Source organism: Chelonus insularis, unplaced genomic scaffold, assembly GCF_013357705.1.
Source record: "Chelonus insularis isolate UGA/USDA-ARS -01 unplaced genomic scaffold, ASM1335770v1 contig_25_pilon, whole genome shotgun sequence".
In the NCBI taxonomy this organism is placed as follows: Eukaryota; Metazoa; Arthropoda; class Insecta; order Hymenoptera; family Braconidae; genus Chelonus; species Chelonus insularis.
In genome coordinates this window covers 63,952-78,865 of record NW_023276451.1, presented here as the reverse complement: position 1 = coordinate 78,865, position 14,914 = coordinate 63,952, and the positions used below count along the sequence as shown (strand labels likewise).

Sequence of the window (14,914 nt, the reverse complement as noted above, 5' to 3'; positions counted from 1 at the left end):
CTAGAATCTTTATTATAGTCGTCAACCAAATGTTCCAAATTCGTTTTAAATTCTGTTATCATTTTGTATTTTATGTATTCATGTGATTCAAACGACATTTAATCAGTCTAACTCTTCAATAAATCTTACGTTTTACGATACATTTCAAGTTTTCTAGAAGTAAAATTATGGGAAATGGAATTTCATATCTACAATAAATTTATGCTTTTCACTTGGTTTTGTTTCTCTTAGAGTAATAACATAGATCATTTTCCCAAAATACTATAATTTTGAGAAGATTTATATTCTACGACTTACGATATATATTTTAATAAAAAATATTACTTAACATTAGCATTTTCAAGAGAATCCCCAACTAAATTTAAGAAAATGACAAGTTCTTCTCAATTCACCAAACCAAGCAGAAGACGAATAAGAATATAGGCATCATTTGCGGTTCACGAGTTAGTAAAATGGTCTAGTAACTAGAACAAAATATTTGGATTATGCAAAGAAATTCAACTACTTATCGTTATGCAGATATTCTCTTATTTTATTCTGTAAAAAAAAATTTTTTACTCTACCCTCTAGGGAGATAATATAAATTCACCAAAGCTCGTAGAATGAATAAAACAAGATAATAATTTATAAATATAAATATTGAAGAAAAGTTTATGACCTTACTGCAACGAATGTGCTTGTGGACTTCAACAGTTTCCAATAAATTCATTTCAATGTAGACATCCTCCAGTACAGAATTTTGAAAGCCTTTAGATTCAATTCTCTGTGGATAAGTCTCATGAAAGGATCAGATGCCACTGGGATAGTGAAAAGCGCTCTCGGAAACTGCAGATTTTGTCCTCCAGACTGTTCCTATTCGAAACTTTGCTCAAATAATGAAAAAAAATTTTTTTTTGTATTTTTTGTTATCACGATATTACATTTTATTTTTTGTAGATTAAATTGTGAGCTTTGCAGTGACAGTTTTATTGAGACAAATACTTTGAGGAATGTTTTTTTTTCAATATTTAATCAAAATCCCAAATAAAATAAATCAATTAACTTTTTGTAAAAATTTTTTATCGATATAAGAGGGATGATAATAATTGCACTTAAGTATTAAAGACGGAAATAGAAATTTGTTTAATAAAATCTAGAAAGGCAGTCTATGACGCCACAATTCCCTCAAATGTAAAAGTTAAGTTGAAGGGAAAAAGTTTGCTGGTTTTTATAGATGAGCTGTTTCATTAAACGATAATGCTATAAACATCCCTCATTTCTAGAAACGGACGAAAGTTAATCTAGAAATGCGGTATGATTGGATAAATTTGAAATTGTGGAAAGCTTTGATATCTTTGTAAACTGAATATTTTTAATACAAACAAAAATAGATAAAATAAAGGAAGTAAATGAAAAAAATAAATTGAATATTGTAAGAGTTAAAATTAAATACTGAAATAAGTTCTCTCTATTGTTATGCAAATTGTCCTGCCAGAAACACTTCATTACCTAAGACCTCTAGCGTTTATTTTTGCACTTTTACTTGAGCTTAGAATGTTGAAATTGTATAAAAAATCCACGTGCATTTAATCTTTTTAAAATAATCCGAAAATATTCATATTCAAGATAAAAAAGAATGCAAAGATGGAAATACATCTTTTTTTTGCCAGAAAGTGATTGACTAGCAGTTGTTCCTTCCTTAGATATTTCAATTTGAAAGTTTTTATCAATATTTCAATCGAGTACTTGCCATATTTGATCAATAAAAAATTGTAATTATGAAAAATTATATTATATTTCTTAAAATACACTGAAAAAAATGGAAATTAAATATTCATGGCAAGTCTAGTGGCATATGTGTTAACAACATAAAAGGACAGCATAAGAATATTCAAAAGCTCAATTCGAGACACGTATGTCTTAATGAGTCGTTTGTCAAAGACTAACCCCTTACCATTCATGCTCGCGGCTTTTCGTTAGTATCGTCACGTCATCTTCATTTGCGTCATCGTCTTACCATCAAGTCTCATACGCTTTGCCTTTATGCTTTTATTTTTATATTTCATGTCTCTGCTCTTTTGATCCAAAAAATTATTTTCAATAAGGCAAAAAATGGATGATATAAATTCCACGATTACAAAATACTTCAATGAAGCCTAGTTAATATTCATTCACCCAATGAAACACTTTTATTAATGCAAATAGAGGCAAATGATTTCCTTCTTGGTTGCAAATAGATTGAACATAACATGACTTTGATAATTGTATTATAATGAATAACCATGTATAATAATTCAGATTTTATAATAAATCTGGAATGCAAGTATGAAATTGATGTTCTATTTAATAAAATCAATATTTCAGTAGATGAAGAACTCATATTAATGGATTGATGAGTAATATGGAGGATAAAATTGGACAGGAAATGAAATTCCTATCAAAATTCACTGATAAAACCACTTAGAGCTACTGAAGGGAAAGGAGGGTAAAGTGGAACGCAGAGGCAAAATGAAACACTCGAGACAATGTACTAATTTATAAAAATCAGTTTGAAAACGCTTATTGCATTTTTTATTTATCAATTTTTCAATTTATTAATGCATTTAAAATTATTAACATTTGTTGACATAGTGGTTAATTGGTTGATTTAAATTTTTTCTTGGCGTTCCACTTTACCCCACCTTCCTCTACCTATTTATTCACCATTATTTTCATATCTTCATTTGCAGTGTATGTTGTAAGCATCTGCTACAAATGTCAGGTTTGTTCAGATCATTTTTTCAATAGTTTAATGAATTTCCGTTTCGAAGTTACTTTGAATCAAAATAAATAAATTTTAATATTAATTCGAGAGAACTATATTTTGAATTGTTGATAGTGTTGAATATAAATTCTTGAATGATGCATAAAATTAATTTTAATGAAATTGGAAAAAACACTGTGAACTAAAACTTTTTTTATTCTTTTTCATACTTGGTCTCATTAAACTTGATTGGGGATTGTTAGAGCATCTTGCTTTGATAGAGATTCAAGTTACACTTTAAATACAAGTGAAGGTTATACGGATTTTGCTTAATGAACAGCTAAAAGTAATATATACTAAGATTGTTTGTTATTTATAATTAACAAAAAACCATATTCTTATCATTATTGTTCATCTTTCGGCTTTTACCACTACTATTCGAGTGTTTGTTACACAAAAAATATAATTCATCTCCTCTTGGGATAATGTATATTTTTGATGATGTTGTTATGAAGGAATAAATACTCAAGTTTCGACAGCTCTAATTTAATAGTGTAAGTGGCCAAGAGAGCTATTATATTCAAATAATAATGAAGCATTTCCTAAACGGTTCGATGTCAAGTTGACCGAGTAACTGGTATCTATGGAATGTTGCAAATATATTCACTAGTGGTTGTACTAAGCATGATTTGCGATAAGTGACTGAAATTTCAACGTTCATTTTCTAAAATTAAATTCTTGCTATCGTGAATTTAAAAATTACTATTATTATTTTGGATATCCAACTAACATAGTTAAATTTGATGAAAAAATTTCTGAAAACAATAATCCGCAATTGTATGATTTGATGTATGAAAATATTTGTATGAACAATTTATCAATTTAAAGTGTAATCATAGTTAATAAATAAAACAACAACATATGTTCTTATTTTCTTTTTAATAAATATTGATCGGAAATTTTACCATGAAATATTCGACAGGAAATTAATTGCGTGATTAATTATCTGTTATAATCTTTTTAAACAGCCTATTAATTCAGTGGCTGTCATTTACTAAATTTCAAAAATAATAAATGGAATATAAAAAGTTTTTTATTCTTGAATGTTTTAATGAGAATAGTTTAAAAAATAGATGAAATCTAATTAATACGTAAGATTACGAAATAGCTTATATTCTTTTAGTTTGGGATGTCAAAATTTTTATTTTATCAACTAATACTAATTGATATAATGCCAATTAAATTGGATTGAGGACGAATTTATCCATGTAGTAATAATCCCTAAACGTGTTACGAGAGCTCAATATCTACTCGTTAGAGAAAAAGGCTTAAAAATATCAACATATAGCGCACACTTGAATTAAATCATCAACATATTCATCAATTACTGTATTATGAAACAAACGATCCAATTGTTTTGCATTAGTAATAAGTAAATTGTAAAACAATTGTTTCATTTCTTGAGATATTATCAATGAAGATAAATAAATAATAAAAGAAGTCAAATGATTCATAATCATGAACATCAGACATATTTCTGGCGTCCTGAGATTTCGTAAAAGTAATTTGAAGCCTTGTTAGTCGAATGGAACCCAAATATGAAACCCATTTGCGAAAAGAGTTTCTCATAGCTCAGTTTTACTTTAGATACATATATTTAAATTCGACCTTTATGAACTTTATCTCTTTCTCACGCTGGATTGAAATTTGGATGGAGATGATATTTTAATTTTACCGGAAACAAAAAAGCAGGAAAGCGGGAAAAAAACATCCCGTGAAAATTAATGCATCCACATGAAAAGTAACATTTCACTTATTTGTGTAACATATGTTGAATGATTAAAATTTTATGCTGAAAAATATTCAAAAATTTCATTTAAATTTAAACTTGTAATAGACTATAAATATAATTTCATTGATACTAATAAGGATTTTTGTTATGAATTAACATTTGGAATGTTGGAAACAGTTTACTGGACTTCGAGAAATGAGTTCATTACAAAAGTAATCAAGTTACTTTGCTTTAATTCCTAATTATAAAAGTTATGAAAAACTGTATTATGAATAGAAGTCATTTTATTTATCAAAAATTAAACTCTTTGTGTATTAAAGGATCACTGTCTTAAAATAATATAATTTTTGTCCCTTATTTTTTAAAAAGTGATATTCCAGTGATAATCACTGCAAATCCCAAACACTTCCAAGTACATTAAAAGTGACTATAATGTTAATCAAATGGGTATCGTCATTTTAAAACACTTTAAGTGTTTTAAATTAAATACTACGATTTGCAGTGATATTGAGTTACATTTATTTTATTAAATAAAATTAGAAATATCTTGAGAAATTTAACTCAATACTGAGTTACTTCCAGACATGTTGAAGAAGACATTTATCGAATAAAAATATTTTTAAGTGTTCTCTAGATATTATCGTCGACGAGAAATTTGTTTACATACAATAAAATTTTGTTTGATAAAATTTAAACGAGAATAAAAATATTCAAGGCAGGATTCTAAATCTGTTTGCTCAGAGATCAGGAAATTCTATTCTCTCCGTTCATTTTTATTATGTTTGTAAAACAAGTAATGGATTTTTTTAAATATATTTTTCAATTTTTTTTATCAACATGATATTACACTTTACTTGTATCACGAATATCAAAAAATTTGAGATGAAGTATTGTAATATTTCGAAAAAAGTAGAATTTTATAAAATCACTTAATACTTTTCAATAAAATTGATATTTATGTGCTTTTTTTTGTTCTATGGAAATCAACATATGAACAGTAATTTTTTAAATATATTTATCGGACTGACGACAGTATCAAAAACCATTTTTCACGTGCAGTAAATTTAATTAATTTTCTCTTGTATTTGTAATTGAGAATAATTGTTTTACCATTTTGTACTGATCTGAATTGTTATGAAAATCAAATATCAACAAAGTAAGAGTGAAAAGAATTGAATATCAGCAACATCACGCATAAAAATTGAGAAAAAAATGAGTGCCCGGGAATTACCATGAACTAATAAATTTGCACATGTGAATGAATAAAAAAGAGATAACAGCAAAAGAAAAAGTAGATTAATATTCATAAAAATTTTCAAATAATTTTTATCAAAGTTTTTTTCAATGAATACTCTAATTTTGAGTTAAAGTTTCAAACAGATTTCTAAGGGAAGATGAAAATATGAAGATATATTTTGACATTATTCTTATAAGATCTCATCCCCAAATTTACTTCAGAAACTGGTAAAAATTTGCGCTGTGAACAAGAATACTAGACAGTATGGAGAATCTGATTGAGTGATACAGTTTCATAGCATCATAGATAATGTTTCACATTTATATACAGTAATTTTATTAAGCTATCAACATGATCATGAGATAAAAACCATATAAGCTACTGCAAGAATGTTTTTAGAACATATAGGGGAAAGGTGGACAAAATGAAACACTCGAGACAATGTACTAATCTATATTAAAATAAGTTTAAAAACGCTTATTGCACTTTTTATTTATCAATTTTTCAATTTATTAATGCATTTAAAATTATTAACATTTGTTAATATAACGCTTAATGTATTGTGTTCCGCTTTATCTCCTTTTCCGTTAACAATAAAGTAATAAAATTCCAGATTGTATAAATCAAAATATCTATAGATAAGAAAATAAAAAATTCACTCGGTAACTCACAATAGTCACATATCCTTTCTGCCTTCGAGGTGTGACATCTATGATTTCGATTCTATTCCGCTGAGCTGATACGTGATGATAAAATTTATCATGATCTTCATATGATTTGTAATGAATGACTTTTTTCAGTAAATATAAAAAAATATTTAATAAAGTTGTTTGATAAATCGATGTTTATTTGACGTGATTATCTGAATGTTAATTCAGATCAATATTTTTCATTCAAAGAAAAGAAATCTTAACAAAATTATAATGACATAAGCATCAGTTAATAAGCTAACCGTTGTATAATAAATGAATTAATACCTATCTCCAATGGCCTTGGATCTAATCCTTTCATCAATAGTAAGAACATGGACCTCATTAAGGACATTTTCATGTAGTTTATAATAGTCCTTAATCGATACAAGGTCGTCCTAATTGATACGTTTATCCATACCTCAATATTGAAACGTTGAAAAATTTTCAATCCCATAAACCGATTGGGATTTGACGAATTAATTGACAACTAATTTATTATATAGAAGTTTTTCCCTCGATGTTCTATTAATTTTAAGTAAATTTGTAATGAAGACTCAAAAGTTGTTCTATTTTAAACTAAAGCTAAAAATAAAGTCTTTGTTTTGGTAAAGTGTTAAGACTGTGATTGATTTTTTCGATTTTATTGCTAATGTCAATACACTCTGTCTTCTGAGAACGATTTTGGCAAATTTTCAAAAATTACTTCTGAATGATTTTTGTTTTGTTTTATCGGTAATGTGTTTGAAGTTTTTCTATGGTTTCTATTTGTTTATTTAAACGAAATTTTTAAAAAGAATCGAATAATTTATTAACGTCGGACGGTGTTAATTTTCTAACTAATTATGATAAAATTTTCAATGGAAAATTTTTGTTTAACTAAGTTTGTTAGGTATTGAAATATCGATGCTGAAGGAAATTTTACTACAATCTGTGCTGACCAGTTACCCAAGGCAAGATGAAACTTCGTCAATTTTGTACATTTTATTTTATATTATCTCGAGATAATCAAAAATTCATTCAAGCGAAAATAAATGCTGTCAAGGGAAAATTTATTTTTTATTCAAACTTAAAAGCTTTCTAAGTAACTGATCTTTTTGAAGGTATTGAACTCAGTAGTAGTGATTGACAATCAATTAATGGTTTTTTTAATTTTCTATGACATGGCATGCTCTTTTTAAAATCACATCTTTAATGAAATTTTTTCATTTAATTCAAGTTTTGAATTCATTATATCTACCATCACTGCATCGTTTAAATTTTTCATAAATATGTTATTGTAATAAAAATATTTTTATTGTGAATTTTTCTGTCTCAAAACTATTTACTGTATATTAAAATTTTTGTAACCATATTTAGCTAATTGGAATCATAAATAACGATGAGAAACTTTTCTACTGCATATCTAGCGAGGGATACATAGTAATAAATTTTAATTATTTGTTAAATAAAATATTCATGCCAGCACAGTTAAAAAATATGGAGACAAAGCAAAATGACATTTACTACTGTTTAAAAGAGAAAAAAAATTTCATAAATAAACCTAGAACATCACATAATTTTACAGACTGACAAAATTATAGGTTGTTTTTTTTAAATTATTGAATCAATTTAAGCCAAGAAAATCACAATTCATCAACACAATTTTTTATTTTAATGTGCACATTCAGATACAAACTGCAAGTCTAAATTAAGCTCAGTAAAATTCAACGAACAACACCCGTTCCACAACTTACAACGAACAATGGAACAAAGTTTCTACCACAGATGAATCAGTTGGAAATTTTTGTCAAAGATCGATTCGAATGAAATGAAATTTATGAGTAGTGGTATACTTAAAATAAAGAAATTTTTTTTACTTTTATTTGTTTGTTCGACTTAATTGCTGTATTCACAATGATGAAGACTATCCTATTCAGAACTAAATTGTTCGATTAACTTTTGAACTGTTTCGTTGTCAAATTGATTTCATAAAATAATTACCCAAGCACATCTACTATGTTTTATGGAAACTGAAATTACATCTACATGAAGTTTATGCTCTTCATTACTCTTAGAGTATCTCAAAGGCTTTCGTCTATTCTCTGACCGAATATACATATAGGGTTTATCCTTCGTTATAGATCTCAGTTAATATTTAGTAATCTCTACAGGAATCAGATAATCAAGATTTTTTGATAGATAAGGTTTCTATGAGTCAATCAATATTTTATTGGCAGATAAATATAACTCTTATAAGGTAGATAGCCAGGTTTCTTCAATATAGCAAGAGTATTTTACTTTTTTTCATTGAACACTAACTTTTTATTCATTACTTGTATCAAGTATTGCTCGAGAATAAAAAAGAAAACTTCAAAATGGTCTATCGTTTCATAATGCTCTACTCGTTTCTATTTTATTAATGAAATGTACGATTATTTTTAGTAAATGTGAGGTAAAAATATGTAGGCATAAAATGTAACATTTGAAGGAGAAACTTACATTTATCTTTAAAGCAATGCTAATGTCAAATAAATTGAAATCTTGCCAATATTCAAATAAACAGATTTTAACTTCTATTAGAAAGTAAACCTGACGAATTTTGAGAAACTTTGGTGCTAAAAATTTCTAAGTAGTTATAGCAAGTAAAAAGTTTGATTAACAGACAATTTAGATCAGAAAAAGTACTTGACAATTCTTCATAAAAAAATTTCATAATTTTTGTTAACATTAGTCCATTGTCAATTGAATAATAAACATGCGATAATTAGAGGCTTGATGATTAAGGGATCTAGAGGGAATCCAATAAACCTTCTATTGATGGTGTAAAGCTGTGTTTCTAAACCCAAGAAGTTTCTCCAATATATACATAACATTAGTTTGAAATCCTTGGACCCTTGAAGTGGTTAACTCAATTTAACGAGAATTTCCTGCTTTTAATAATGTAATGAAAATGGTTTAAACTTGATGGTTTTTTTATTTTCGGACAGACAAATGAAATGTTTCATTCTTCATTGATACGTTTGTTAGAGTCGTATGTATTTAATCAACTGATAATTACATATAATGTGATAAATTTTCTCGGACAAAGATTGTGAATCATTTAATTTGTTAGAATCCAATTACGTGATTTGAATTTTTTAATGCTATTAGTACATACCAACTGCTTTTTTTACTCATATGAATTCAATTTACTTTATGAGAATCTGAAATGCAAGTATTGAAAAGATAATGCAAAGAATGTAATGTATAATAGCTGCAGACGTTTATCTTTTCGTTATTAGATTGTACAAAATGGAACATCTATTGTGCTCAAAAATTGTAGCTTGCAAAAGTTTTGTGAAACTTCAAAGAATTCTTGATCCTTTTTCTTTGTTATTTTAGATCTAAAATATAAGAATCTTATAGGAATTTACTATGATTATTTTTATTGTATAAAAAGATACGTTTCATCACTATAATCTTTTTCCTACTTCAAAAAACATTGTTTGATAAATCTTAGTAATGAGTGTGGTGAACAAAATGTGTTGAAAACACGCAAAATAAAAATTTATCTGTATTCAATTGAACTTGAAAAATGAGAGCGCTGATGTTTCTATCAAAATAAATAAAAAAGAAATTCTTTCAATAATTCATGTCACTCATGATTTTTCTTTAATATCCCCTTTCGAAATAATTGTCTAATTCCTGGAAAATTAATTTTAGTCCATAGAATAATCAATTGAGCTAACGAGTGAAATTTTTTTATGAAGTTCTGGAGGGTAAAAAATGACTGCAGATACTTGGTCGCAATGAATATCATGCACTGATAATTTGTAATGGTTTGGAAGTAAAAGGAATATTGTACTCTCGACCACGATAAATTTGAACTCAACTTATAAACTCATGATAAATAATCTAATTAAATTTCTGATAAAATTAATTTTCACTTGTGTTAACAAAATTAATATACATCCTTGGAAATTTATTTTTCACTCTGCTTCCTGATTAGACAAGTTTATTCCAATTTCCTGGACAAGATCCAAAGCTTTTAGAGCTTAACATAAATAAGAAATCTTTGTTGAAGATTATTTTTGTACAAGCTATAAAATAGAAAATATTCAAGTATGAATATAAAATATTTTTTCTATAAAAGGATTGAAAAATTTATTTAAGAAACAAAAACTATTTTTATTTTATTCTCAATTTTCCCTTCAACACGATATGAACATAAATATATAATGTGCAAATAATTGCAATTCTTTCTCGAGTGAGAATTTTTCATAGAGATTTTTTCCACTAGAATTTTCCGCATTTCACACTATTAAGAATGCTTATACATTGCTTTCTATTTACTTCAAAAAGCAATTAGTTTTTACTACTTCAAGTTTATATTTAAGGAGTTATCTTTTATTTTAGTCAGGCTTTATTATTCAGAGATACTTTGAAAACGAAACAGAGGTGTTTCACCACAAAAGTAATGAAATAAGTAACTCAGAAAATTCACACTTTTATCTTTTTGCTTGCAGGTAATTTAATGGTTATCTTCGTGGTCATGTTCTCTCGAAAAATGAGAGGAATAACAAACTTCTTCCTGGCAAATTTGGCAGTGGCTGATCTTTGTGTGGGGATATTTTGTGTTTACCAAACTCTGACAAATTATCTAATGAGCAGTTGGCCTTTGGGTGATTTCCTGTGTAAAGCTTACATGTTTGTGTACGCTCTTTCTTACACTGCAAGTATCATGATACTAGTGCTGGTGTGTGTGGAACGATATCTGGCGATAATTCATCCAATAAAATGCAAATCAATGCTCACAAGAAGCCGACTGAGGGCAATAGTAGTAATTGTTTGGATTCTCGCAGCAGTTTATGCTTCCCCGAGATTCGTTTATGTTGAAACAATCAGTAATGTGCTGAATTCTGGAACTGTTGACATCATTTGTGCAGCAAACATGGAGAAACATAATAAAAAGGTTCTAGATGCCATCAATTTAATCTTTCTTTATCTTATACCACTGTTCCTCATGAGTTGTCTCTATACGAGAATTGCTGTGGGACTTTGGAAGAGCGGTGCTGCATTTAATGCACCGGGTCTAGTTGCCAGGACAAGAAACGGAACAGTCAATCATGTACGTGCTTCTAGTAGAAATGTTCTTCGAGCACGTCGTGGAGTTATCAGGTAAGTTTAAAATTTTTCCCTTTTTCTCAGACGATAAATTATCAATACTATTTATTTATAGGATGCTCATTGCTGTAGTTGTTATGTTTGCTGTGTGTAACCTTCCACAACAAGCACGAATCCTCTGGCGTCACTGGGATCCAAACTATGATCGTAGCTCTGATTTTAGTACAATTTTCACAGTTTCAACGTTCCTCATTTCTTATATAAATTCCTGTCTAAACCCACTACTGTACGCTTTCCTTTCACACAATTTTCGCAAAGCTATGTGCGAGTTATTTGTTTGCCGCACTCGCAGTCAAGGCCCAGGTCTTGCTCGAGCATTTACTGCTGGTGGTGCGGCACGCTTAGAAAGTGGCAATAATGCCCATGTTCCTCATAGCTCTGTTGTACGTTTGAGCTCAGCCCATGACAGTCCTTGTACTACTCATACTATTACCAGGCAAAGCACGTACGTTAAACCTTCGTGAACTTCACTATCCGGCCCACCGGCCGATCTTATTCCTCTCAGTATCCTCAAAGATACAGTCGACATATGAAATACGTATTTACAATACACAGGAAATAAATACTGTGGATTTAATTATGCAGTAAGAATGTTGAAAACGGTCCTTTAGTTTGGACAAAAATCATTTTTATGATCTATAAGGATGTCAGAAAATTACGTGACTCAGTTTTCTTTAAAAAATATGTTAAAAAAATAGGATTCGTACTGTATACAGTACATTTATGAAGATCTGTAAAATTTAAGTGATTCAATATATTTTTATTTCTACATGTGCGATATTGATTAATATTTATTAATGTCTCGTGTAAGAACTCTCTCTAACTTAACGTGAATTTGGTTGATCCAAAAAAATATTAAAATATTGCTGGCAATATATTAATTTGATAGATTAATGTTATTTAAAATATTTAGTATTCATGATGCATTTGAAAATAAAAATAAGATTATTATTATTATGCATATATGAAAATGTGTTCATTTCCAGGATGTAAGTGTTGAAAAATTTCCAAATTTGTTTCATAAAAGCACGATATATCTATATAAAATCGCATGTACTTAAAAAGCCAGTAGAATTAAAAAATAATTAAGAAGATAAACACTTGTGTAAATGTGGACCGTTTTTAACAATTGTGTGCATTAAATTTTTTGCTGTGTGTGAAATTATTGGTACAATAATGATACCAAGATATCTAGTATTCACATGTGATCATAGCAAAATATTTGCCTCTCATAAAAAGTCAATCTACCTCTCATAAAAAGTCAAAGCAACAATGGATCGTTTGATAAAGTTAAACATTTTTATAATCCTAACCCCCTTATCCAAGCATCTTAGCTCACATATCATCTTGCAACAAAGTTTATGTCAAGATTGTATTATTCGACGCAGTTTTGATAGGGTGTCAGGATAAAACTTAATAAATTATCATGATGAAAAATATCTTCAACCTTCCCAATGACCTTTATTCACCGGCGGGCAACTTTTCTTTCCTAAAAAACATCAACTGTAGTCGAGAGTGTAACAATACTACTAAAGTCCTCCCTCAAAAGGTGAATGGGACTCGATGAATTGTACCAGACGTTTTTTATTTTTCCTTTTTTTGCTGAATAAAGCGTGCTTCTTGTTCTTAGATTCATTGCTTTGCACGCACATCAACAAAGAACAATCTTGACTGACGGCAGTGACGATTTTTCTTTTTCATTCCATTAAATGTCTTATTGTTAGTTAAAAAATTTTGCCATTTACTTAATATTCCATTTACACGTATTAAAAATTGATGCTTTAAATAGAGAATATTTATACTAAAGAAATACATGAGCAATAAATGATTAGTTAACTATATTATTTGTTTATTAGTTTTTTTAGCAAATCTGTTTCACTAATTAATTATTGCTCATTTATTAACTCAGAGCTATTTTTATGGTACTATTTAGAGCTTAATACAAATCTACAGAGTAAACTTTATCAATGTTAAACTAAATTAAATGTAAATATTTTATTTACATTTAATTATGATGATGATGGTATACATAGATGTTTGAAGGATGAGAAGCTTCTTAAGGAGTGACATACACCTGGAAAAGTTGATAAATACATTTCCTTGCATTAAATGTTTTGCAATTATTTTTTAATCCATTTTTTCATATTACAAATACTATTATCAAACATTAAAAAAGACAATAGTTATTGTGCAATGTATATTTTTTCATGTTCTGGGTGTATATATTCCTTAAAATTGAATTATCTATGTTTTTCGACAATTTAATATTGCAAATAAATCGAAGCTTTCAATATTTTACTATCTAGTTGAAAATACTCATTAATGCTAATTATATTATAGATGATGATTTATTGTAATGTAAAAAAATATGTATATTACTAATGGAAATACGTTTGAATAACTTGAAAGCAAATTTAAGTGAATATGCCAGTATATGTTAGGTTTTAAGAATTTATTAATGTATGTTAAAACAATTGGAATAAATGATTTTTTATAAAGAAGAAATATTTATAAATGATAAAAAAATAAAAGAAAATATTATCAATTATTTATATGTAAATAATGAATGAAAATAATGGAATTAAAATATAATTGTTAAATAAAAGAGGATGAAAATTTTATGATAAAATTTTTTTTAAACATTTTTTTACGGAGACAATTTAAAAGCCAATATTTCGATAGAACTAAAAAATGTATTTAGACTGAAAATAAAAGATTTCAAATGGTGGTATTTCCGATTTACATATAAAGCCTGAGGAAAAGCAGGGTAGAAAATCCTTTCCCATATTTTATCTACTATTGCCAAGATACATATTTAATACATTAAAGAAATAAAATAACAGCATGTTAAATAATTAAAGATATCATGGATTATTTTTTCATGCTTTTCATTATTGTGAATATTCTAATTATTAAAACTTAATTGAACTTTAACAAAATACGAAACAATTTTTCATGCTATGAATATCTAATATTATACATGCAAATATAAGAATGAATTTTTGTATGAACAATTTGACTCCTTGAATAATTCAACAGCATTATTGGGCTAAAAAGCTGAAAATTATGGGATCCATTCACCTCCGTAAATTCCAGTCAATACATAATTTTCACACCGTTAAATGAAATAAAAATAATATGTATATTAAATTGTAAAACTCAATGAGAGTTATTTTTCAATTCCACAATGATGGGACTAACAATTTAAATAAATATGTAATCTTAATTTTATTAAATTAAGGGTGTTATCGCTTTAATTAAATCCTTTTCATTACCATCAAGTATTTTCGTCCGAAAATAGCTCGCTATCTCTCGGCTTCTACATTTAT

The 14,914-nt window shown here is 27.6% G+C and overlaps 1 protein-coding gene across 2 annotated transcripts in view; it reads left to right on the top strand.

Annotated features, from left to right (window-relative positions):
* Positions 1-13,919, top strand: part of LOC118064859 (trissin receptor-like) — a 46,463-nt gene extending 32,544 nt beyond the window's left edge. For both annotated transcript variants that reach the window (XM_035079758.1, XM_035079757.1), the window contains 2 exons: positions 10,928-11,579; positions 11,641-13,919. In XM_035079758.1, the coding sequence (XP_034935649.1) occupies positions 10,928-11,579; positions 11,641-12,049 (1,061 nt within the window). In that variant the 3' untranslated portion in view covers positions 12,050-13,919. The remainder of the gene's footprint in view (positions 1-10,927; positions 11,580-11,640) is intronic.
* Positions 13,920-14,914: the final 995 nt, after the last annotated feature.